At 45.1% G+C, this 21285-nt stretch overlaps 2 protein-coding genes across 3 annotated transcripts in view; both read left to right on the plus strand.

Annotated features, from left to right (window-relative positions):
- Positions 1–6149, plus strand: part of LOC121542178 (metal transporter CNNM4) — a 33078-nt gene extending 26929 nt beyond the window's left edge. Inside the window, exons 7-9 of the mRNA XM_045208273.1 lie at positions 769–944; positions 1579–1827; positions 6126–6149. Coding sequence (XP_045064208.1) covers positions 769–944; positions 1579–1827; positions 6126–6149 — 449 coding nt within the window. The remainder of the gene's footprint in view (positions 1–768; positions 945–1578; positions 1828–6125) is intronic.
- A 1118-nt stretch (positions 6150–7267) lies between these two features.
- LOC121541453 (metal transporter CNNM3) lies at positions 7268–21016 on the plus strand. 2 transcript variants are annotated; one of them, XM_041850474.2, is made up of 13 exons: positions 7268–8101; positions 8405–8599; positions 9024–9163; positions 9485–9661; positions 10222–10379; positions 10723–10866; positions 11135–11293; positions 12003–12172; positions 12354–12450; positions 12944–13074; positions 13188–13317; positions 16738–16806; positions 18890–21016. In XM_041850474.2, the coding sequence occupies exons 1-12, from the start codon at positions 7376–7378 to the stop codon at positions 16785–16787; spliced, it is 2277 nt and encodes a 758-aa protein (XP_041706408.1). In that variant the 5' UTR covers positions 7268–7375; the 3' UTR covers positions 16788–16806; positions 18890–21016. The 2 variants fall into 2 exon arrangements, with proteins under 2 accessions (XP_041706408.1, XP_041706407.1); XM_041850473.2 differs by lacking the exon at positions 16738–16806 and having other exon boundaries at positions 7270–8101.
- The last annotated feature ends 269 nt before the right edge of the window (positions 21017–21285 follow it).

A 21285-nucleotide genomic window follows, 5' to 3' on the forward strand; every position in this document is an offset into this window, starting at 1 on the left:
CATGCAGAACTGCTTTAACTCAGCGACATTTGTCGGTTTTCGAGGATGAACTGCTTGTTTCAGGTCCTGCCACAACTTCTCAATCAGGTTTAGGTCTGGACTTTGACTAGGCCATTCCAAAACAAAAAATGTCTTGCTTTTCAGCCATTCTGGTGTATACTTGCTTGTGTGTTTTGGATCATTGTCTTGCTGCATGACCCAGCTCTGCTTCAGCTCATGGACAGAGTGCCTGACATTCTCCTGTAGAATTCTCTGTAAGGGAGCAATTGCTTCTTCACACATCGGCATTGGGTGTTGCGTAACTTTGTTTATGAAGTAAATGAAATAAGTATCAAAATGTTATTTGTTCACTTTTTCATGGCGCTGTAGGTGTGACAGCACATGCGTTTTGTGTTTTCACTAACCTCCAGTATCCATCTAGTGATCTATACCATACTGTGGTGTTTTTCACTAACTTAATATGTCTCTGAGTCGTTGCTGTCAGCCATGCCATATACTGTTTGTATTGCTCTGGCTGCTCTCACTACAATCATATCCTCCTACTGTCTCTATCCCATCAATAGAGAATCTCATTCTCTTTCATGTTGATTTCTCTGTAATTCACTGTTCTGAGTGTGCATGTGTGTGTTTATGTACTGTGTGTGCGTGCTTGTGTGCATGCATGCAAATGTGGTTGTGTGCGCCCGTGGGAATGTGCGTGTTTGTGTACTTTGTGTGTGTGTATGGGTTATCCCCAGCTCACCCGCTCTCTACCTTTCCGTATCTCAGAGTTCCGTTCTCCTACTCACGGGAGTAGTCTGAACCGCTCGGCGTCGCTAAGCTGCACTGAGCGCAGCGCTTCCGGAGAATGCGGCTCTGTAACCGCTAGCAACATGCAGCTCACCACCTGCCAGTACACACCAGACTTCTACGTACGGGCTCTCACTGACCTGCAGTATGTCAAGGTAACACACTCACTTTTAACCTCTAACCCCTGCCAGTGCCATAGAAATGGGAAAAACTACAATGGGAAAGCCGCTATTTCTACAATTGTGCTGGTTAAAAAGTTACTTTTCAGATACCTGTGCTGCAGAAATTGTAAGTCGTTAATGTGACAAACTCTCTCGCAGAGTGACGCCGCCAGCCGCCAAATTTTGTTTACCATCATCTAAGACTAACCCATGTAATGAAATGTGACCTGAAATATTTCTGAAATGAGCCCAGAAATGTCAGCCCACTATTCAGCTCTGCTGAGAAACTTTTTACCAGCCCAACTGAATGGCCAGCAGTGTAGTGGAGGGTAAGCACACATAAACGCTGTTTATGCACCATTTTATTTTGCGAGAGCGTTTACCCACCTTTCGAGGAAGAATGCCTTCAAAGTATAGGGAGCGAATGGCGATCAGAATTTTCCCACCTATTTTGCCAAAACTACATCTCTGATGGCCAGTGCACCCTGTGTTGTCCCTGTGATGATTGGCTGTTTATTACCTTTATACCATGACGCCATACTCTCTGAAAGCACGCTTTGCTCTCTCTCTCATATACTTGTTCTGCCTCTTCTTTCTCTTCCTAACACTGTCTCTTTCCTCTCCTCAGATCACACGTTCCCAGTACCAGAACGGTCTGCTGGCGTCGAGGCTGGACAGCACCCCCCAGTCCCCCGAAGGCAGCCACCCCCGTCTGGACAGCACCTCTGCTCTCCCACCCCCCATCACCCCACCAGCCCCTCCCCACACCCCCCTCCCTCTGGCCACCACACCTTTCAAGCGCCCCCTTGCCCTTACCCAGCCCACCCCCCCTCCCACCAACCGTACCCCCTTACCCCAAACCACCACCCCCACCCAAGTCAACCCCCGCCCGGCCCTGCCCCAATCCACCCCCTCCTCCCACCAAAGGCACCCCTCTTCCTCAAACACCTCCTCCCCCCTCCTCGGGTGCACGCACCACTCACCCGCCTCCTCCCTCCACCTCCTCTCTCCCCCACCCACCTCCTCCCTCTACCTCTCTCCCCCCCAAATCCCCGTCTTCCGCGAGGCCAGGGGGGGAGAACGGGCCGGGTGAGAAAACCTCTCTGCTCTCTGAGCAGCCGCAAAACTGCCTAGGTGGCACACGCAGGCCCAGTTACCCACAAACACACACACAACACCCTCACACACACCAACACCCGCACATACAGGTGCACACCATCAGTCACGCACACACAGAGAGCACCATCTGACGACAACAACCCCTGCGGGGGGGGTTGTTAAGATTAGTAAAAAATCAATACACATACACACACGCTCAAGTTTTGTTGGCCGTGGACTGACACTACCCCTGGAGCACTGGAAGATTCTAAGGAGTAAAGTGCATTGTGGGAATCCTCATGTCTCTGTCCTCCTTCTATCCGCCCACCTACCTCTCAAGATGGGGAGAAGAGAGAGACGGGGAACACTGGTGCATTACACACTTGTGCAGAGGTCCGTGTGTGTGATGTGTCTCGTCTCTGTCATACGGTGTGTGTATGTGTGCGTGTGGATACAACGTGTGTTTGTTCGTTTTACGGTGGCTGCAGGCACAGCCTGGGATCAGCTTTGTTGATGAGGAGGACGGGGGAGATACACCACCACGTATAGCATGTTTATAATATGTGTTAATTCTCTGCACTTAGGTTTTTGTATAAATACATATAGGAAAATGACCTGTAGTGACAGCAAATTTTTTTTAAAGAGAAATATACCGATATTTAGAGATTAATGCATTTTAGCTTAGTGTTCACTGTGAACCCTCACCTACACGCACCTGTGTTCTCTCTAAAACACTTCCTGTCCCACTCGCCCTCCTACATACCCCGTTTACATGGCAATGACATTCGAAGGGGATTGTTAAAGATGGTGAATCTTGAGTTTGGGGACTGTTGACACAGGGGCTCGACAGGAGTGTAGCGGTTTGTGTGTGAACCTCCTGAGCTGCGTCTCATTTCGGAAAGTTTGTGAAATTAAACAGCCCTAGGAGTGGTTGACCACCTGACCCTGTCAGGCCTATCAGGCTGCGGTGGGGGGGTGGGCTTGCTGGAGGGAAGGAGTTGGCTGGCTAATTGACTGACAGGTGGGTTTCTTTACCATGAACCCACCTCCTGACCAGAGATGTGAAGTATATTATATGATGAATTATTTAAATATAAATATATTTATTTTGCATTACAGATTACTTTATGTATTTTGAGATTTATTTGATGTCAATGTTTTATATTCTATAGATTTTATTTTTATTTTGTTGAAGACTCAAAACTCCATGTACTGTGACTGATGACACTAACACTCCTGAACAGAGACTTTGCTACTGTACCGCAATCACTCCCCCAGAACCTACAAAGTCTCATACACACCTAACTGAACAGAGCTCAATTCAACTATGATACTAGATCCTCTTTCTGTTTGTATTATTGTATAATTTCACTATGATACTAGCTCAACTTCCTATTTGTGAACAGAGCTCAATTCCACTACAAGGCTAGCTCATTTTCCTGTTTGTATCATTTCACATAATAAGCAGTGGACTATTGCAGTGGTTTAACATGATTGGCTGCTTTGGTGTGATGTCACAATGGAGTTTAGAGTTCTGAGTGTTACTGTGTGATGTCACAATGGAATATAGAATTCACTGTTTTCAGGGGTGATGTCACCATGGAGTTAAAATTCCACTTTGTGATGCCACAATGGAGTTGAGTTAAGAGTTTTAGTGTGTGATGTCACAATGGAGTTCAAAGTTCCATTTTGTGATGTCACAATTAAGTTTAGAATTGAGAGTTTTACTGTGTGATAATACAATCAGCGAGGGGTTGTTGCTAATGACATGGAAAAAAGGCACGCCACCTCCACCATAATGTTCCCTTACCATTTACATTGTATGTACTCTAAAAAGACATTCCAAAACAGGGGATCCACAATTGACCCTTCAGATTCAATCTGATGTAGGATTTATTGTGTTTATAAATGAAACTGTTACACGCACTGTGCCCAGGCGTTGCTGTCTTAGAGATTACTACGTGTTTCCCTCACCGTGCATTTGCTATGGATGGAGGGCAGACCAGACATATAATGCTGTTAGCACCTACCTATCTTGATCCCCAGAAATATATTATAAGTGACAATTAAGTAACTCAAGCAACGGTCAACATGAAGAAAAACAATTTTTTGGGAATAGTTTTTTTACGCATACAAATTTATTTATAAGTAAATCACTTTAGAGCGACGAAGTAGAACTGAGTATTTATTCCAAAGCATTTCAGTAAGATCTGTTCCACAGGGAAGAGTTCCTACCTGCATTTTAAGAGTATAGCAGCTCCTTAGAATTGGAATTAATAGAACTGACGCCCCTCAGTACAGGGTATTGAATGGGGTCGTCCATTCTAGGATTTCTAAGTATATGGTGGGTGCAGCCTTACACACTACTACACCCAGAAACACTAGACCTGACTGCTGGTTCACATAGGTCCCTTATAGCATTGGGTCTTACTGGTTCCGTTACATCACTGTGTTAGTTCCCAGTCTAGCCACTGGTTGGCTGCGAGGCTCCTAGTATGTACTGGGAACGGTCATATAATGAAAGTGTTGTTCGACTACTTAGAAATGTTGTATTTATTTAAAAAGTAATAATATTCTGTTATTTTTGTTCTGTGTTCTCTCATGTGAAACGGGCTTTCATTTTTGACAAGCAATTTCATCTGTCAACGGGTTACTGGGACTAAGGAAGAGATGTGTTATATATTTCCTGCTTGTACTATGTTACTGTGAATACTACTGTATATGCCTATATGGAACACATGTATAAAGTAGCCTCTGTGAGAATACTTACCGGAGATAACAACTCCTCCTTAAACTGACATTTTACTAGGAAGATATTGAATGAGCAATAAAAACATTGCTCTGTTTTGACCTCAAAGAACATTTCTATCTTTCTCTCATTCATTTTTTTTCCCGTTGAAGTAGCGTTCTGTAGCATGTAGTAGCATTCTGACCATGATTTGTCATTAGACATGAATGACCAAAGTCGCAGCACTGTGTTAGTGTAGCTGTTAGCTTATGTTCTGTCTGGGCAGACTGAACTACCTTGCCCTTCACTAGCACTCCTCCTTTCCCTCATATCCTTTCCTTTCCCATTCTTCTTTCCTCTCCTCTCCTCTCTTCCTCCCTACTCTGCTACTTTCCTTACCCTCTCCCCCAGCTTCTCTCCCCTCACACCCCCTCTTCTCCCCTCCTTCCCTTTCTTCTCCTCCTCTCTTCCCTCCTCTCCTGCCGTTCAAGTAATATTGAAATTCCTTGACTGCTGGTCTAAACAGTCCTATAAGCTCTTTTTAATGTCCAGATCCTTCTAGTTGGTGGTTGGTTCCTGGCGGGAGGGCAAGGCTTAACTGGCAGCCAGGCTCTGCTCTGCTGTGTTGTTAGCTCAGCCCCAGTGTGATTATTCGACCTAAGCGAGGAGGGTTTAAGATTTCTGGTGCTGTATTCTCAGACCAGGGACAGCTTTTCCACTGTGGATGATTAACTCACCTGTGTATAGTAGAAGTGATGACTGAGGAGACAAAGGGGTGCCATACTAGCCTGGTCCCAGATCTGTTTGGGCTCTCCGCCAACTACTATATGGCCATTGTCACGTCGATGACCATACAGGAGTTGGCAAGATGGCACAAACAGATCTGGGTTCAGGCCAGTGCCATACTGCTAGCCTGGGTGCTTGGGAACCAGAACCCCCACAATGGAATAGAACACTGTCCTCCAAGAAGGATGTTTTTTTGTGTACATTGAATTAGAATGAGTTCAATGATTATAGACACTACAGTCTAATACAGGTTACTCAGACAGAGATAAGCACACTATTCCAGGGTCAACCCCATATGTGAACACACGCACTGTCAGTCTGACAGAGACTAGGGGTCTGGCCTCCAGGTACACACACAATCTCTTTCTCTCTGCTAGAGTCTTCCACGAGAAGCTGGTCAGTGATCAAGTTCTAAAGGTTATATTATTTATTTATTACATGAAGTTAGTTGTGGAAAACAAGCACTCCAAACCCTATGACTTTCATGTTTAGTGACTGATCAGCAGTAAGTTCCATGGTAGAGACTCAGATGTTTCTTCCTTTCTGTTATTTTCTTTTCTTAGAGGGGGATGTTGATTGGAGAGTAAATGCCTGTAACTCCATCTTACCCCTGGGTTGTTTAACTTAAAGCAATATGTACATACTGTTTTATAATAATGACTTTGGATGGAGCTGTGAAGAAGTCGATATAGGGTTAATAAACCTGAGTTATATTTCTCTACATAAACTACCATGTCTCTTTTTATTTAACTGTCTGTGTTCACTGTTTTTCCCACATAGTTGAGTCAAACGTACATAACGGATGAAGAATTTCCCACAATTGTAATGTCAACAGTAGGCCACAAAGATTAGTGACTGTTGGCAAACAGTAGAGGTATGTGACAAAGTAGGCTAAGTAGCAAAAGGTAAACAAAAATGCTCTGTGGTGCATAACTTCACAACAGCACAAAGTCATCTAGTTCAGTTTGTTAGGAACAAAGTATGCAGGTGCAGTAGATGCAGATAGGAATTTAACTTCCACTGCGTGTCCATGCTGTGTTTTCATTTGGGTTACATGGTAGCTAGAGTTTGGCTCAGTGACAGATCCTTCACAGGAATCCTTAATCAGTAGCCATGTTTTAACTGACCCAGTGTGTGTGACTGTTTAGGATTCTCTTGTGGTGATTTTATCCCAAAGTACATGGCTATGTATCAGAGGTAGCTGTCTGTGCACAGAGTTTGATGACTGTCCCTATTAGGCGCTGGTCTGCAGTAAGTTGTGTGCCCTCCCCAAAATGGTTGAGGTTAGGATATAGGGAGGGAGGGTAAACTGATCCTAGATCTGTGTTTTCATTGCACAGAACAAAGCTGATGATAACAATATACATCAAACGAAAGAAAACAAAAAAAGCCAGGCAACTCTGGATGACTAAATAATGCATTTTCAATAGTTACATAGTCATTAGGCTGCCTAAATCATCTCTATTATGCGTCAAGGAATATTGACGAATCCCCTTTAATTTTGACTTGTTTTCAAGACTCCCAAACAAAGATGGGCGTGGCACGATCCTCATTTTCCCTGCACCCATTGGATGTCAACAGCCATGGAATCTCATTGGTTAATTTCTGAGAAACTGGGTTAAGTTTACGAAGAAACTGCGTCCATTGCGGCTCCGAACGAGAGCAGCGGATGACACTAAGCCAATGCACTTTCTCCACAAAATGGCGTCAAAAGGGAACCAGTTTCTCTCTGAGCGCTGTGTGGCTCGCAGCGGGGAGCTGCGAGGGCAGGCAGTCACATGATTCGCGCAGAGCCCAGCTGCCCAATTCCAATATGGTGGCCAGCTTGGCAGACCTACGGTTCTTGTTGATGATATTGTTGCTCTGCGGGAGGATCGGGGACGGCGCCTCCAGCCAGCAAGCCCCGCGAGTTCTGGGGTTGCGACTGGAGGACCCAGAAGGCCGTGTGTATATGAAGGAGAGGATCATCTCTGCGCCGCAAGGGGCCAGTTTCATGCTCCGGTTGTTCGGCTCGGATCTGAATGGGACCTGGCCGTGGGTGGCGTTCGCTGGGGTTAGACGTGGGGAGGCTGGTGCGGTGGGGGATGCAGCCGACCCGTGCGGGCAGGAGACCCGCCGTGACACCTCCGCCTTCCAGATCACCGGGGAGTTCACGGCAGACGAGGAGTACAGCGGGCTGATAGAGGTAAAGGTGCGGGACAAGAGCAGCATGTCTCCCGCTGCATCCTCCACGGGAGGAGGGGATGATTCCAACCCGACCTACCACTTGTGCGTGAAGAGCGGGAGTTGGGTGTCAGTGGGACCGGACAGGCTGCGGATCAACAACGACAAAGGTCTCCCGGCGGACTACATCCCTCCGTGGGGTGTGGCGGTGCTGAGCGTGCTGCTGATCCTGGTGTGCGGGGTGCTGAGGAGCGTGAACCTCAGCCTGCTGTGGCTGGACCCTCTGGAGCTCTATGTCCTGCACAGCTGCGGCTCTGAGGAGGACAAACGGGCCGCCAAACGCCTCGAGCCCATCCGGAGAAGAGGCAACTTCCTAGTGGGTCCCTAACACACACACACACACACACACACAAATAAACACCAGGATTTGGGGGGTCTCCAATTTACACCAGTCCTGTAGAGCTATACTTCTGGGTATATAGGCTTTTGTTCCATGCCAGCACGAACACACCTGTTTCAGATAATCAGTTCGTGTCTGGATTGGAACAAAAGCCTACACACCCACCCAGTAGCTCTCCAGGACCGGAGACCCCTGCACTTCCCTCAAGAATATTCAGATGGATGACATCACTCTGGCTCCACACTATCTAACTCCACATCGCTCCACTCTTGGTTCTAGGTGTGTTCCCTGCTTTTCCTGTGCGCTCTGGGTCATTCGGTTATAGGTGTGCTGCTCTACCGGGCCCTGGGTTCCATAGCGCCCGCAGTCTTCACCAGCGGGTTCCTCATCTTCCTGGTGTCAGAGCTGGTACCACACATAGTGTGTTCCGGCTACGGCTTCCAGCTGGCCCCGGGCCTCACCTGGCTGGCACAGGTCTGTATGGAGAAGTTTTTAAAAAGCAAGGGTTGTGTTCCTCTGCTCAGACTTTGCTGACACATGCAGGATCTTACAACACCTGGATAGGTATTTTATCAGCTAACCACATCATATGTTATAGCAATCTAGTGCCCGACGGCACAGTCGATGACGTGGCACTCAACCATTGGTTGATGCGTGCAACGTCTGAGCAGGGGAACACGACCCTTGACTAGGTGACTCAGGTGAGATACTTCAGGGCTACAACAAAATTGTGAAATGTCTGGGGATCCCTGAGGAAAGGTTTGAGAACCACTGCCCTAATGAACACAACCTAATTTTCCTTTAGCATCTAGTGGGACGGGTGGCTTCTAGCACCCTTTATCATAGTTTTTCTTAATACAATATAATTTAACAGGCTCCTTCTTTCTCTAACTCCCAGGTGTGTATGGTGCTGACGTGCCCACTGTCGTGCCCACTGGGCCTGGTGCTGGATCTAGCACTGAGGCGTGACATCAGCACCTGCGGCGTGAGGGAGAGGGCCATGGAGATGATACGCACCAATGTCAACGACCCCTACAGGTACCTGACACACACACACACACACACACACACACACACATACAGATGACCGTGTATTTGTGTTGTGTTCATGGGTGGCACACACTGCTCTATGGATGGGGTGGCCAACAGGTGCAGGTTTTTGTTCCAGCCTAGCATTAACCTGATCATGTTGGTGAGTGCTGGGCTGTAACAAAAGCTTGTACTCTCATAGGGCTCTAGCACTGTAGTTATCCTTCCTCTGCCTAGGGTTTTTGAGCGTTTGTAAAGTTCTTTTGAAGGCGCTATATATGATATACATGTAATCCATCCATTCTCATCATTGTTGTGATTCCATTGCAGTGAATTTGTGAAGGAGGAGTTTAGCCGTGGTGCGCTGCGCAGTAAGACAGTGGAGGACATCCTGACTCCGCTCAAGGACTGTTTCATGCTGTCTTCCACCGCTGTGCTGGACTTCTCCACCATGTCAGAGATCATGCAGAGTGGATACACACGTGTCCCCATCTACGAAGAGGAGAGGTGGGCAGATGGACCACACACACACACACTGACACACACATGAAGGGACACACACCAATGACTGGTTATATGAACGGACAAAGCCATCGATCACGTGACACCATTCATTCTTATGTGAAGACTCGATAGTGCATTGAAGCAAAATGAAGTCGGTTAAGATGGCGTCTCATGGAGACATAACATGTGCAGTTTGAGCTACTCCAGGAAGTGACGTTGCAGTAACTCAAGTTGAAGGCCAACCTGGTTACTGCAGCAACTAAATTATCCTTATAACTTCTTCTGTGTGCGATTTTTAAAATAATCGGTGCGTCATGCATCTGGTCTATCATAAGCAATAATTGGTACCGCTGGTATAAAACTTTTTTTTTTACATAATGCTTGACCACGAAGATCGCCATTTTTCTATTCACTATAATGGGGGATCCTGTTACTGCTAACAACGCCTGCAGGATCGCGGTCGGCCTTGAACTTCTGTGTTTTGAATGAGGGGGGGGGGGTCATTCTCCCCTGATTCACACATGCATACACGCACTAACAGGTATCTAATGTAATTTACACAGATCCAATATCGTGGAGATACTGTACGTGAAGGACCTGGCTCTGGTCGACCCTGACGACTGTACTCCCATGACAACTATCACCAAGTTCTACAACCACCCTCTGCACTTTGTCTTCAACGACACCAAACTGGACGCCATGCTGGAGGAGTTCAAGAAAGGTGAGACTGTGAGATCCCGAGTGGCGCAGTGGTCTAAGGCACTGCATCGCAGTGCTAGCTGTGCCACTAGAGATCCTGGTTCGAATCCAAGCTCGATTCCCGCGGGGGGCCAGTATGAAAAATAAATACAAATATGTATGTACTCACTAACTGTAAGTCGCTCTGGATAAGAGTGTCTGCTAAATGACTAAAATGTAATGTAAAATGTGATAGCCAATAAAGTCAAGTCATTTCTTTAATGTCACCTACATAGGCCTGCCTTGTGAAAAGCCAAAGTTGTGATCGGTTTATGAATTCACCCTTGATGGGCCCAGCTCTCCTGACCTTTCACCCCTTTCTCCAGGAAACTCAGCCCTGGCCATCGTTCAAAAGGTGAACAACGAGGGGGAGGGAGACCCGTTTTACGAGGTGCTGGGATTGGTCACCTTGGAGGACGTCATCGAGGAGATCATCAAATCAGAGATCCTAGATGAGTCCGACGGATACAGTAAGAGACAGAGATTTTGTGCGTGTTTGTGTGTGAAAATTAAGAGAATGTACGAGAGTGTGTGTATGTGAAATTAGATACAGAGAGAGTATGTGTTTGTGTAATGGGTTACTGGGTAAGAGGACAGTATTTGTATTTAGTATCGTTGATAGAATTTTCTTCTGTCTTCCTACAATTTATATCCCTCCTCTCCTGCCCTCTCTGTCCTCCTGTTCTAACCCCTCTCCCTGTCCCCTAACCCCTCTCCCTCCACCCTGTCTCTCTGTAGTCGACATGAAGGTGAAGCGTCCTCTGGCCCCTCTGGAGATTTCCCTGGAGCCTCGCAGTGTCCACGAAGAGTTCTCTCTGTTCAAACTTCCTGAGGGCGAACCCAAGATCCGCACCTCACCCCAGCTACTGCTGGCCACACACCGCTTCCTGTCCAGAGGTGAGGGTGGGAGTATGTGTGTGTCTGCGTTAGAAAGACTCCTTAAAATGAGTAAATGAAACACACAGAGACGCCCACACTCCTCTCATGTATCCAGCCTGTTGTGACCCGAACCCTCCGACTCTGTCAGTGGTTTACCAGGACAGCGACAGTTTAACACCACTAGTAATGATTCCATCACTGAAATAGAAGTAAATGGAAACACAAGCTAAATACTCACAGTGGAAAATATGCAGGAATGGATATTCAACAGGCATAGTTCATCTGCATGTGTTGTAGGGCGTAGTCTTTGGATGTGAGTCTCTGTTGTTTGACCTTTCTCTGTCCTCTTCAGCTGCTTGACATGGGTCAATTTAAGCCCCTAAGGTTTGGACTAAAAATAAAACAGAATGTAGACTACAATAGACTAGACTAGCTAGTTACAATAGCTTGGCTTTTCTAAATACAATTGAGTATACTTTTGAACAGTGATGAAACCATAGGCCAGGGGTCAACAACCCTGCTCCTGCATAGTTGCGTGGTGTGCAGGCTTTTGTCCCAGCCCAACACAAATGTATTGGATAACGAAAGCAACACAGACCTGTGTATTTGTCAACACGCTTGTGTAAAGCAATGACAATGTGTGTCCTGGAAAGGTCCTGAGGAGGTGCTGTTCCAGTGTGTGTGTCTGTGTCCTCTGCTGTAACTGTGTGTGTGTGTCTCCTTACAGAGGTAGAACACTTCAATCCAGCCCGCGTGTCAGAGAAGGTGTTATTCCACCTGCTGCGTCACCCCAGTGTCAACCAGGAAGTCCACTTTGACCCCTCCAACCGCCTGAGCGCAGACCACTACCTTTACACACGCAACCACCCCGTAGACTACTTCATACTGCTCCTACAGGTCAGTGTGTGTGTTTTGTCTGTCTGTGTCCATGTGACCATTACTTCTATACACCCAACCACCCCTTATAGTCCTTCATGCTGTTACTACAGGTCAGTGTTTGCGTGTGTTACTACAGATGTTTGTGTGTGGTGTGTGTTGTCACATGCATATGTTTTACTTTAACTGACTATCTATGTAGGGCCGTGTGGAGGTAGAGATCGGTAAAGAGGGCTTGAAGTTTGAGAACGGAGCATTCACATACTACGGTGTGTCTGCACTCACAGCGCCAACCTCAGGTAAGCCACAGAACTGCAGGACACACGAGTACCTCACTACCATTGCCTGGGTCGAGCTCATTAGGGCTCTCGATGGAATAAGAAAATAATAAACGTTTCACAACGGGAAACAATAATGAGGGGTTTTTTTTTTGGGGGGGGGGTGAGTCCAGTCCATTTTCTTCCGTTTTATACTCTGTGATGTATCACACCACAACATTCGCAAGCTAGTGCTTTTATCTTGAGTTCCAGGCTACCAGTGTCATTTACATATAATATGTTATTTGATTTCGTAATGCAAAGTTGGTGTCATAATTTCATGCTGTATTTCAACGAGGTGGCACAGTTTGACAGGGAAACACAAAATGAGCTGACACAGGGGTTCTGTCCCTTGAGATTCCTGTGAACTTCAGTGCAACACCGTCGTAGCATAAGTGTACTGGGTGGCACAAAATGAGCTGAGGCCAGTGTTAGTGTGTGTGCGTTTGTTTGATGCACTTGTGTGTGTGTCCAGTGCACCAGTCTCCAGTGTCGACCCAGCGTCGTTCTCCCAGGGATCCGTTTGAGTTGGGAGACGCCACCAGCCCATCCAGCTACTGTCCCGACTACACCGTCCGTGCCCTCACTGACCTGCAGCTCATACGGGTGAGAGTGTGTCTGTGGTAGAACCTGTGTGTGAGTGTCATGAGTGCCTCCGTATGTGTGTCTTCCTCTGTGTGTGTGTGTTTGTCAGACTCACAGTGCCCTCCCTCTGCCAGGTGACTCGCATGCAGTACCTGAATGCTCTGATGGCGTCACGTGTTGGCCAGAGCCAAGACCCTTCTGAAATCAAGATCCTGCCCAACAGTCAGACCAAGCTGCTCAACGAGAGGAACATCACCACTCAAGGTAGGTCACATACACATACAGTACCAGTCAAAAGTTTGGACACACCTACTCATTCCAGGGTTTTTCTTTATTTTTACATTGTAGAATAATAGTGAAGACATCAAAACTATGAAATAACACATATGGAATCATGTACAGTGAGGGGGGAAAAAGTATTTGATCCCCTGCTGATTTTGTACGTTTGCCCACTGACAAAGACATGATCAGTCTATAATTGTAATGGTAGGTTTATTTGAACAGTGAGAGATAGAAAAACATCAACAAAATCCAGAAAAATGCATGTCAAAAATGTTATAAATTGATTAGCATTTTAATGGAGGGAAATAAGTATTTGACCCCCTCTCAATCAGAAAGATTTCTGGCTCCCAGGTGTCTTTCATACAGGTAATGAGCTGAGATTAGGAGCACACTCTTAAAGGGAGTGCTCCTAATCTCAGCTTGTTACCTGAATAAAAGACACCTGTCCACAGAAGCAATCAATCAAATCAGATTCCAAACTCTCCACCATGGCCAAGACCAACGAGCGTGACAACAGTTGGTGTGATTGTTCGCAAATGGAAGAAACACAAAAGACCTGTCAATCTCCCTCGGCCTGGGGCTCCATGCAAGATCTCACCTCGTGGAGTTAAAATGATCATGAGAACGGTGAGGAATCAGCCCAGAACTACACGGGAGGATCTTGTCAATGATGTCAAGGCAGCTGGGACCATAGTCACCAAGAAAACAATTGGTAACACACTACGCCGTGAAGGACTGAAATCCTGCAGCACCCGCAAGTTCCCCCTGCTCAAGAAAGCACATATACAGGGCCGTCTGAAGTTTGCCAATGAACATCTGAATGATTCAGAGGAGAACTGGGTGAAAGTGTTGTGGTCAGATGAGACCAAAATCGAGCTCTTTGGCATCAACTCAACTCGCTGTGTTTGGAGGAGGAGGAGGAATGCTGCCTATGACCCCAAGAACACCATCCCCACCGTCAAACATGGAGGTGGAAACATTATGCTTTGGGGGTGTTTTTCTGCAAAGGGGACAGGACAACTTCACCGCATCAAAGGGGACGGGACCATGTACCGTCAAATCTTGGGTGAGAACCTCCTTTAGCCAGGGCATTGAAAATGGGTCGTGGATTGGTATTCCAGCATGACAATGACCCAAAACACACGGCCAAGGCAACAAAGGAGTGGCTCAAGAAGAAGCACATTAAGGTCCTGGAGTGGCCTAGCCAGTCTCCAGACCTTAATCCCATAGAAGATCTGTGGAGGGAGCTGAAGGTTCGAGTTACCAAACGTCAGCCTCGAAACCTTAATGACTTGGAGAAGATCTGCAAAGAGGAGTGGAACAAAATCCCTCCTGATATGTGTGCAAACCTGGTGGCCAACTACAAGAAACGTCTGACCTCTGTGATTGCCAACAAGGGTTTTGCCACCAAGTACTAAGTCATGTTTTGCAGAGGGGTCAAATACTTATTTCCCTCATTTAAAAAGCAAATCAATTTATAACATTTTTGACATGCGTTTTTCTGGATTTTTGTTTTGTTATTCTGTCTCTCACTGTTCAAATAAACCTACCATTAAAATTATAGACTGATCATGTCTTTGTCAGTGGGCAAACTCAGCAGGGGATCAAATACTTTATTCCCTCACTGTAGTAACCAATTTGAGATTCTTCAAAGGAGCCACCCTTTGCCTTGATGACAACTTTGCACACTCTTGGTATTCTCTCAACCAGCTTCATGAGGAATGCTTTTCCAACAGTCTTGAAGGAGTTCCCACATATGCTGAGCACTTGTTGGCTGCTTTTCCAGCACTCTGCAGTTCAACTCATCCCAAACCTTCTCAATTGGGTTGAGGTCGGGTGATTGTGGAGGCCAGGTCATCAGATGCAGCACTCCATCACTCTCCTTGGTCAAATAGCTCTTACACAGCCTGGAGGTGTGTTTTGGGTCATTGTCCTGTTGAAAAACAAAGAATGGTCCCACTAAGTGCAAACCAGATGGGATGGCGTATCGCTGCAGAATGCTGTGGTAACAATGCTGGTTAAGTGTGCTTTGAATTCTAAATAAATAACAGACAGTGTCACCAGCAAAGCACCATCACACCTCCTCCATGCTTCACGGTGGGAACCACACATGCGGACGTCATCCGTTCACCTACTCTGCATCTCACAAAGACACGGCGGTTGGAACAAAAAATCTCACATTTAGACTCATCAGACAAAAGTACAGATTTCCACCGGTCTAATGTCCTTTGCTCGTGTTTCTTGACCCAAGCAGGTCTCTTCTTCTTATTGGTGTCCTTTAGTAGTGGTTTCTTTGCAGCAATTCGACCATGAAGGCCTGATTCACGCAGTCTCCTCTGAACAGTTGCTGTTGAGATGTGTCTGTTACTTGAACTCTGTGAAGCATTTATTTGTAGCTCAGCTGGTAGAGCACGGCGCTTGTAACGCCAAGGTAGTGGGTTCGATCCCCGGGACCACCCATACACAAAAATGTATGCACGCACGACTGTAAGTCGCTTTGGATAAAAGCGTCTGCTAAATGGCATATTATTATTATTATTTGGGCTGCAATCTGAGGTGCAGTTAACTCTAATGAACTTAACCTCTGCAGCAGAGGTAACTCTGGGTCTTCCATTCCTGTGGCAGTCCTCATGAGAGCCACTTTCATCATAGCGCTTGATGGTTTTTGCAACTGCACTTGAAGAAACTTTCAAAGTTCTTGAAATGTTCCGGATTGACTGACCTTCATGTCTTAAAGTAATGATGGACTGTCATTTCCCTTTGTTTATTTGAGCTGTTCTTGCCATAGTATATTTTACCAAATAGGGCTATCTTCTGTATACCCACCCTACCTTGTCACAACACAACTGATTGGCTCAAACGCATTAAGAAGGAAAGAAATTCCACAAATTAACTTTTAAGAAGGCACACTTGTTAATTGAAATGCATTCCAGGTGACTACATCATGAAGCTGGTTGAGAGAATGCCAAGAATGTGCAAAGCTGTCATCAAGGCAAAGGGTGGCTACTTTGAAGAATCTCAAATATAAAATATATTTTGATTTAACACTTTTTTTGGTTACTACATGATTCCATATGTGTTCTTTCATAGTTTTGATTTCTTCACTATTATTCTACAATGTAGAAAATTGTAAAAATAAAGAAACCCTTGAATGAGTACTGTACATAGGCACATACTGTACACACACAAACTACACACACACACCTTCCCAGATCCCCATATGCCAACAACATGGGCTAGAACGATGACATAACTGAAGATTGAAGTATGATAATACTTGTTGTTCCTGTTGTTACGTATCTCATGTATAACCTTTACTGTGTACTCCCTTTGGGTGAACTAAGATTTCTCTCTCTTTTTTCTCTTCCTTTTCTCCCCTGTCCTCTCCTCTGGCCACTCCAGAGTTCCCTGTAAACTTTTCATTTTTTGACAACATTGACAACTACTGTTAGTGTTTTCTGTGTGCATGAGGTAAATGAGTCATGAGCTGTGTTCGAATACTCATACTAATCGCACTAACTACTATTTGTGACGTAAATTGAATATGTAGAATGTGTATTGGATATAGTTAGTATGCCAAAAGTTCCCGGATGTCGTACTAAATTCGCCAAAATACGAAGTATACAAGCAGTGGACACTTTCCGTAGTTTTAGGGCCCATAATGCAATTCTTCAGGAAATGGGCGTGGCTTCACAACGTGTTCAGATTAGAAGAAAATGGCGGAAAATATGCAGGCGAAGTCCAACGAGAGCGGATACAAATTCATTGCTTTAACTAATTATGACAAATGTTGAGCAATGTAATAAAGTAATGACTTTTCAAATAAGTTACGTTACACGTTATGTCGGCTGACAATTTGTTAGCTACGCTATCCTTACGAACCGCATAGCATTACAGCAGTAATATGTACCGGTATGTTAGCTAGTTACCTAATGTCAGTTGGCGAATACATCGCATTTGCCAGGCAGTATATTAACTATATGCTATCTATCGAACTACCCAACGTTTGAGTTGATTATTCACGTCATTCTTAGGTAAGTGGTATAGTCGTTGTGCGTTCTCAATGGACATTGTTAATTTTGTCTATCAACTCCGATTTCAGAGCACTCTCGTCTGAGTGTGCCAGAGCGCAGAATAACTGGTGAATTTACGAACGCTCAAAACCGGTTGAATATGGCCGGTGTCAGTAAACGTCGCCCAAAAAAAGCGTAATTCAATTGTTGCCAGCAGCACAGTTAGTCACCAACGCTCTGACTAACATAAAAACAGCCTAACCAGCTCTGATGGGCGAGTAAAATGGTCAGAGTGAGGTGTTCTCTCGTTTGTGTCTGGAAGTAGCTAGCCAACGTTAGCCAGTTAGCTTGACTGCCGTTGTAAGGTCAGAACGCTCCTATCAACCCTACTCATTGGCCAGAGCGTCCTGTGTGCGCTGTGAACTCTCCGAGAGCAAAACGCTCTGAATTTACGAACGGACAATCTGACAACGCTCTGAATTTACGAATGCCCAGAGCGCTCTCTGGCACTCCAGATTGAATTTGAATTTTTTGAATTTGAATTAAAAAAAAAAAAAAAAATTACGAACACACCCGAAATCATAAAATGTCTAGCAGGTCATTTGTTATGCTAGCAAGAGGTTGCATAGCAACAGCATCAACTTCCGGTAGACAGGCGAAGCGCTATTATGCTCAACTGAAACGATACCGTTCGTTTACAATATACTAAAATGAACTAATAGTATGTAGTGTATATACTCATTAAGTATGTAGTATACAGTATGTTAGTATGGGTATTCGAACACAGCTATGGTCTTCTCAGTGGCATGACGTCAATAGCGCACACATACATGCATACATACTGAAAGGGTACCAAGGCATTGAGAGAAAATGAAACAGTCTAGTCATTGTCTTTACAAACCACCTGTCATTTAGGGCTTTATTCATATCCACACACTACACTTGAATGTTCACAGACTTCTCCCATTGACATCAATGAATGGTTTATGGGAAAGTTATGCGGGCAGATTTCATGTCTGAATACGGCCTTTAGAAAGGTTTGTCTCTTTGGCAGATCCTTCTCAGACACTAGAATAAAGGTTGCTGAGTGGAACCTACTCAGATGGAAGGGGTTTTGTAGACCATTTCCTCTCAATACTTAGTGCCCTTTTATTTGTATCACACAGATGGTGAGATACAATCAGGTCTGGGTGAATGAGAGGGTGTGTGTGCAGTTTGGAAAGAGAGGTGTGTGCTTGGAAAGCCCATTTGTTTCCTTGTACTCTCTCGTCCCATCTTTCTGTCCTTTTCTGCCTATCTCATCCCTCTCTACTGGGTACGTATGTCGCTATTTTCCCACCCTTCTCCTTCATCTGCTGTGTATACAGTACACCCACAGGAGGTAAAGACTAAATACATTGTGACTTCATAGTGGGCTGCATTGTAATTTGTGACATCGGTGCCATTGCAGAAGTCATAACAGGTGGCATTGTGATGTCATTGTGTGATGCCATCTCCCCACTCACGCCTTCCCCCTCTCTCTCATTGGCTGGGTTCTACAGGTGGCAATAAATCCCAGGAGAGTTCCACGGAAGAGGAGGCTCATGGGTAATGCAGTTCTCTCCCTCAGAACTACGTGTGTTACTCAGACAACCAACCAACCGACCCAGCCACATGAGGCTGTTTTAGGAGTAGACTTCAAATGTTTTTAACAGTGAATAATTTATCTCTGAAATGCAGTGATTTGAACCTGGTTGGAGTGAGGGTGTGTGTGGTGCTGCTGCACTATCCTCAGCCGTACTTCTCATTCATTATAAGTTTTGCATTGAATCATCAATGGTAATTGTGCGTGTGTGTGCATACGTGTGTGTGTGCCTCTCCTCCCTATTGTAATTTAGCCTCCTTTCCTAAACGTTACATTGCCTGTTCCTTCATTATTATTTGTGTGCCAAAGCGACTCAACCCCCTGTGGGTGTGCGTGGGTTGTCAAAATCCATCCATCCAAGCATTAGACAGAGGGTGCAAAAAAACAACGTTAATTTGCTTTAGTTGTTCAATTATACGTCCATTTTGTTTTATACACTCCTACATTTCAGTTGCATACATATTTGTATGTAGAGCCAAATATTGCTTGTTTTTGTTTTTACCATTCAATGCAGTACTTATTGATGCCTAATGGAAGGCCTGTATGTTTTCTTTAGTGAAAAGGGATAGATCGCCCAACATTAAATAAATATCGATTTGAAAATGTTCGTATTTGAACATTTTCGGTGAACTATCCCTTTAAGAGCTGATTCAATGCTCATGTCCATTCCTTTGCACAGTCAGATGTTTAGCTTTAGGTCTGAGCTGTGATGAGAGAGGCAGATTACGTGTGTGTGTTTGCTCTCTGACCTTTCACAGAGTGCCAACCCTGACCCTGTCTGCTTTCATGCATTCCTTTTATGTGGCCAACAAGATTCATGAAGTTACCATAGTATGTGTGTCACATCTAAAGCACCTTGTTGATTTTCTCATCCTTGATAGCCCAGTAGGTTGAGTTCCATTAACATTCCACATCACTTCTGTGTCCAGGTGTGGGAGTGTGTGTCTGCTGTTTGACTGGCTGTGTGTGCGCGACTGACCGTGTGTAACTCTTAGCACTTGTCCGTCAGTATTCAGTCTTAAACTCCTTCAGGAAACTCAATTTCCCATGTTGCAGTGTACCTACCCATGTGTGCAGGGAACGCATCTGTTACCCACTGTAGAGACTGGAAACCAAGAGAATGGCCTGGTCCTGAATCAACCCCTTGGGCCTTCCCCTAACGCCTTCCCCTGGCCCCTAGCTGTCTACCCTTTGATCCTAGGCCCTAGTTCTTGTATTAATGTTGGTTGATCTAAAGGAAAGGTGGTGGCCTATCCTTTATGTCAGGTTTAGGGGACCTTTCGCCATGCTGCGCACACCTATCTGATTAATTCAGATCTGCAAACATCAAAGGGATAGGGGCAAGGAGTCTTTGGAGTGGATCAGAGTGCACAGTGCAGACCATAGCAGAAATGTTTGCAATGGAAAACCAAAAACAAGCATTTCTTATTGGACAAGTTCGGGTAGTCCAATCCTGTTTCAGTCGTGTTCTTCTGTTTGGTGCCTAATGAACATGACCCCGTGTTTCCCAGCGGCCATGTTAGGGGTCGGCCATCTTGGTTGCCTCAGTCCTTCACCCCTCTGAGGGACGGTCTCGTTTTTGTTTAGTTGATCTAATTACGTACATATGCTAATTAAGTGATTCACCGTTTGATTCAAAGTTAAGCTGTTTTAACAATATTGTTTTGTTGTATCAAGTCCATTTATATTGTATCAAAGACTGAATGTATATTGTAAAAAAGGTAATCATTACATGTGCTACTTATACTGATCTGGATGAAAAAAATACTGTGGGATGAGGTAGAGAACTGTATATTATATACATACTTATATAGAAAGAATATGATTTAAGCTTGTAGTTTTAATCTCAGTTTTCAGGTACAAATGTATAATACTGTTACCATGATGATAAAGGCCGGACCAGGTCTACTTTCTCTCCAGGTTTTGTTTGTATAGATTCTTTCCCAATTCTTCTCTGGAATGCTGAGTTGTGGGTGCAGAGAACATTGCATTGAACTCTTTTCAATATCTGCTGTTTCTTAGTAATAAACCCAGACCTGGTATACATCTGTCTTTTAAAATTTTATTTTTGTATTTTTTTTACACTGATTTCAGTAGATGCTGGTGGGAGGAGCTATAGGAGGATGGGCTCATTGTAATTGCTGGAATGGAACAGTCAAACGTGTGGTTTACATATGTTTGATACTGTTCCATTGATTCCATTGCAGCCATTACAATGAGCCTGTCCTTCTATAGCTCCTCCCACCAGCCTCCTCTACCTGATTTGTTTCTTAGTTAGAAAGCAGCTTTACTCCTTCATTTCGGGATTAGGGG

This window comes from Coregonus clupeaformis, chromosome 27, assembly GCF_020615455.1.
Source record: "Coregonus clupeaformis isolate EN_2021a chromosome 27, ASM2061545v1, whole genome shotgun sequence".
In the NCBI taxonomy this organism is placed as follows: domain Eukaryota; kingdom Metazoa; phylum Chordata; class Actinopteri; order Salmoniformes; family Salmonidae; genus Coregonus; species Coregonus clupeaformis.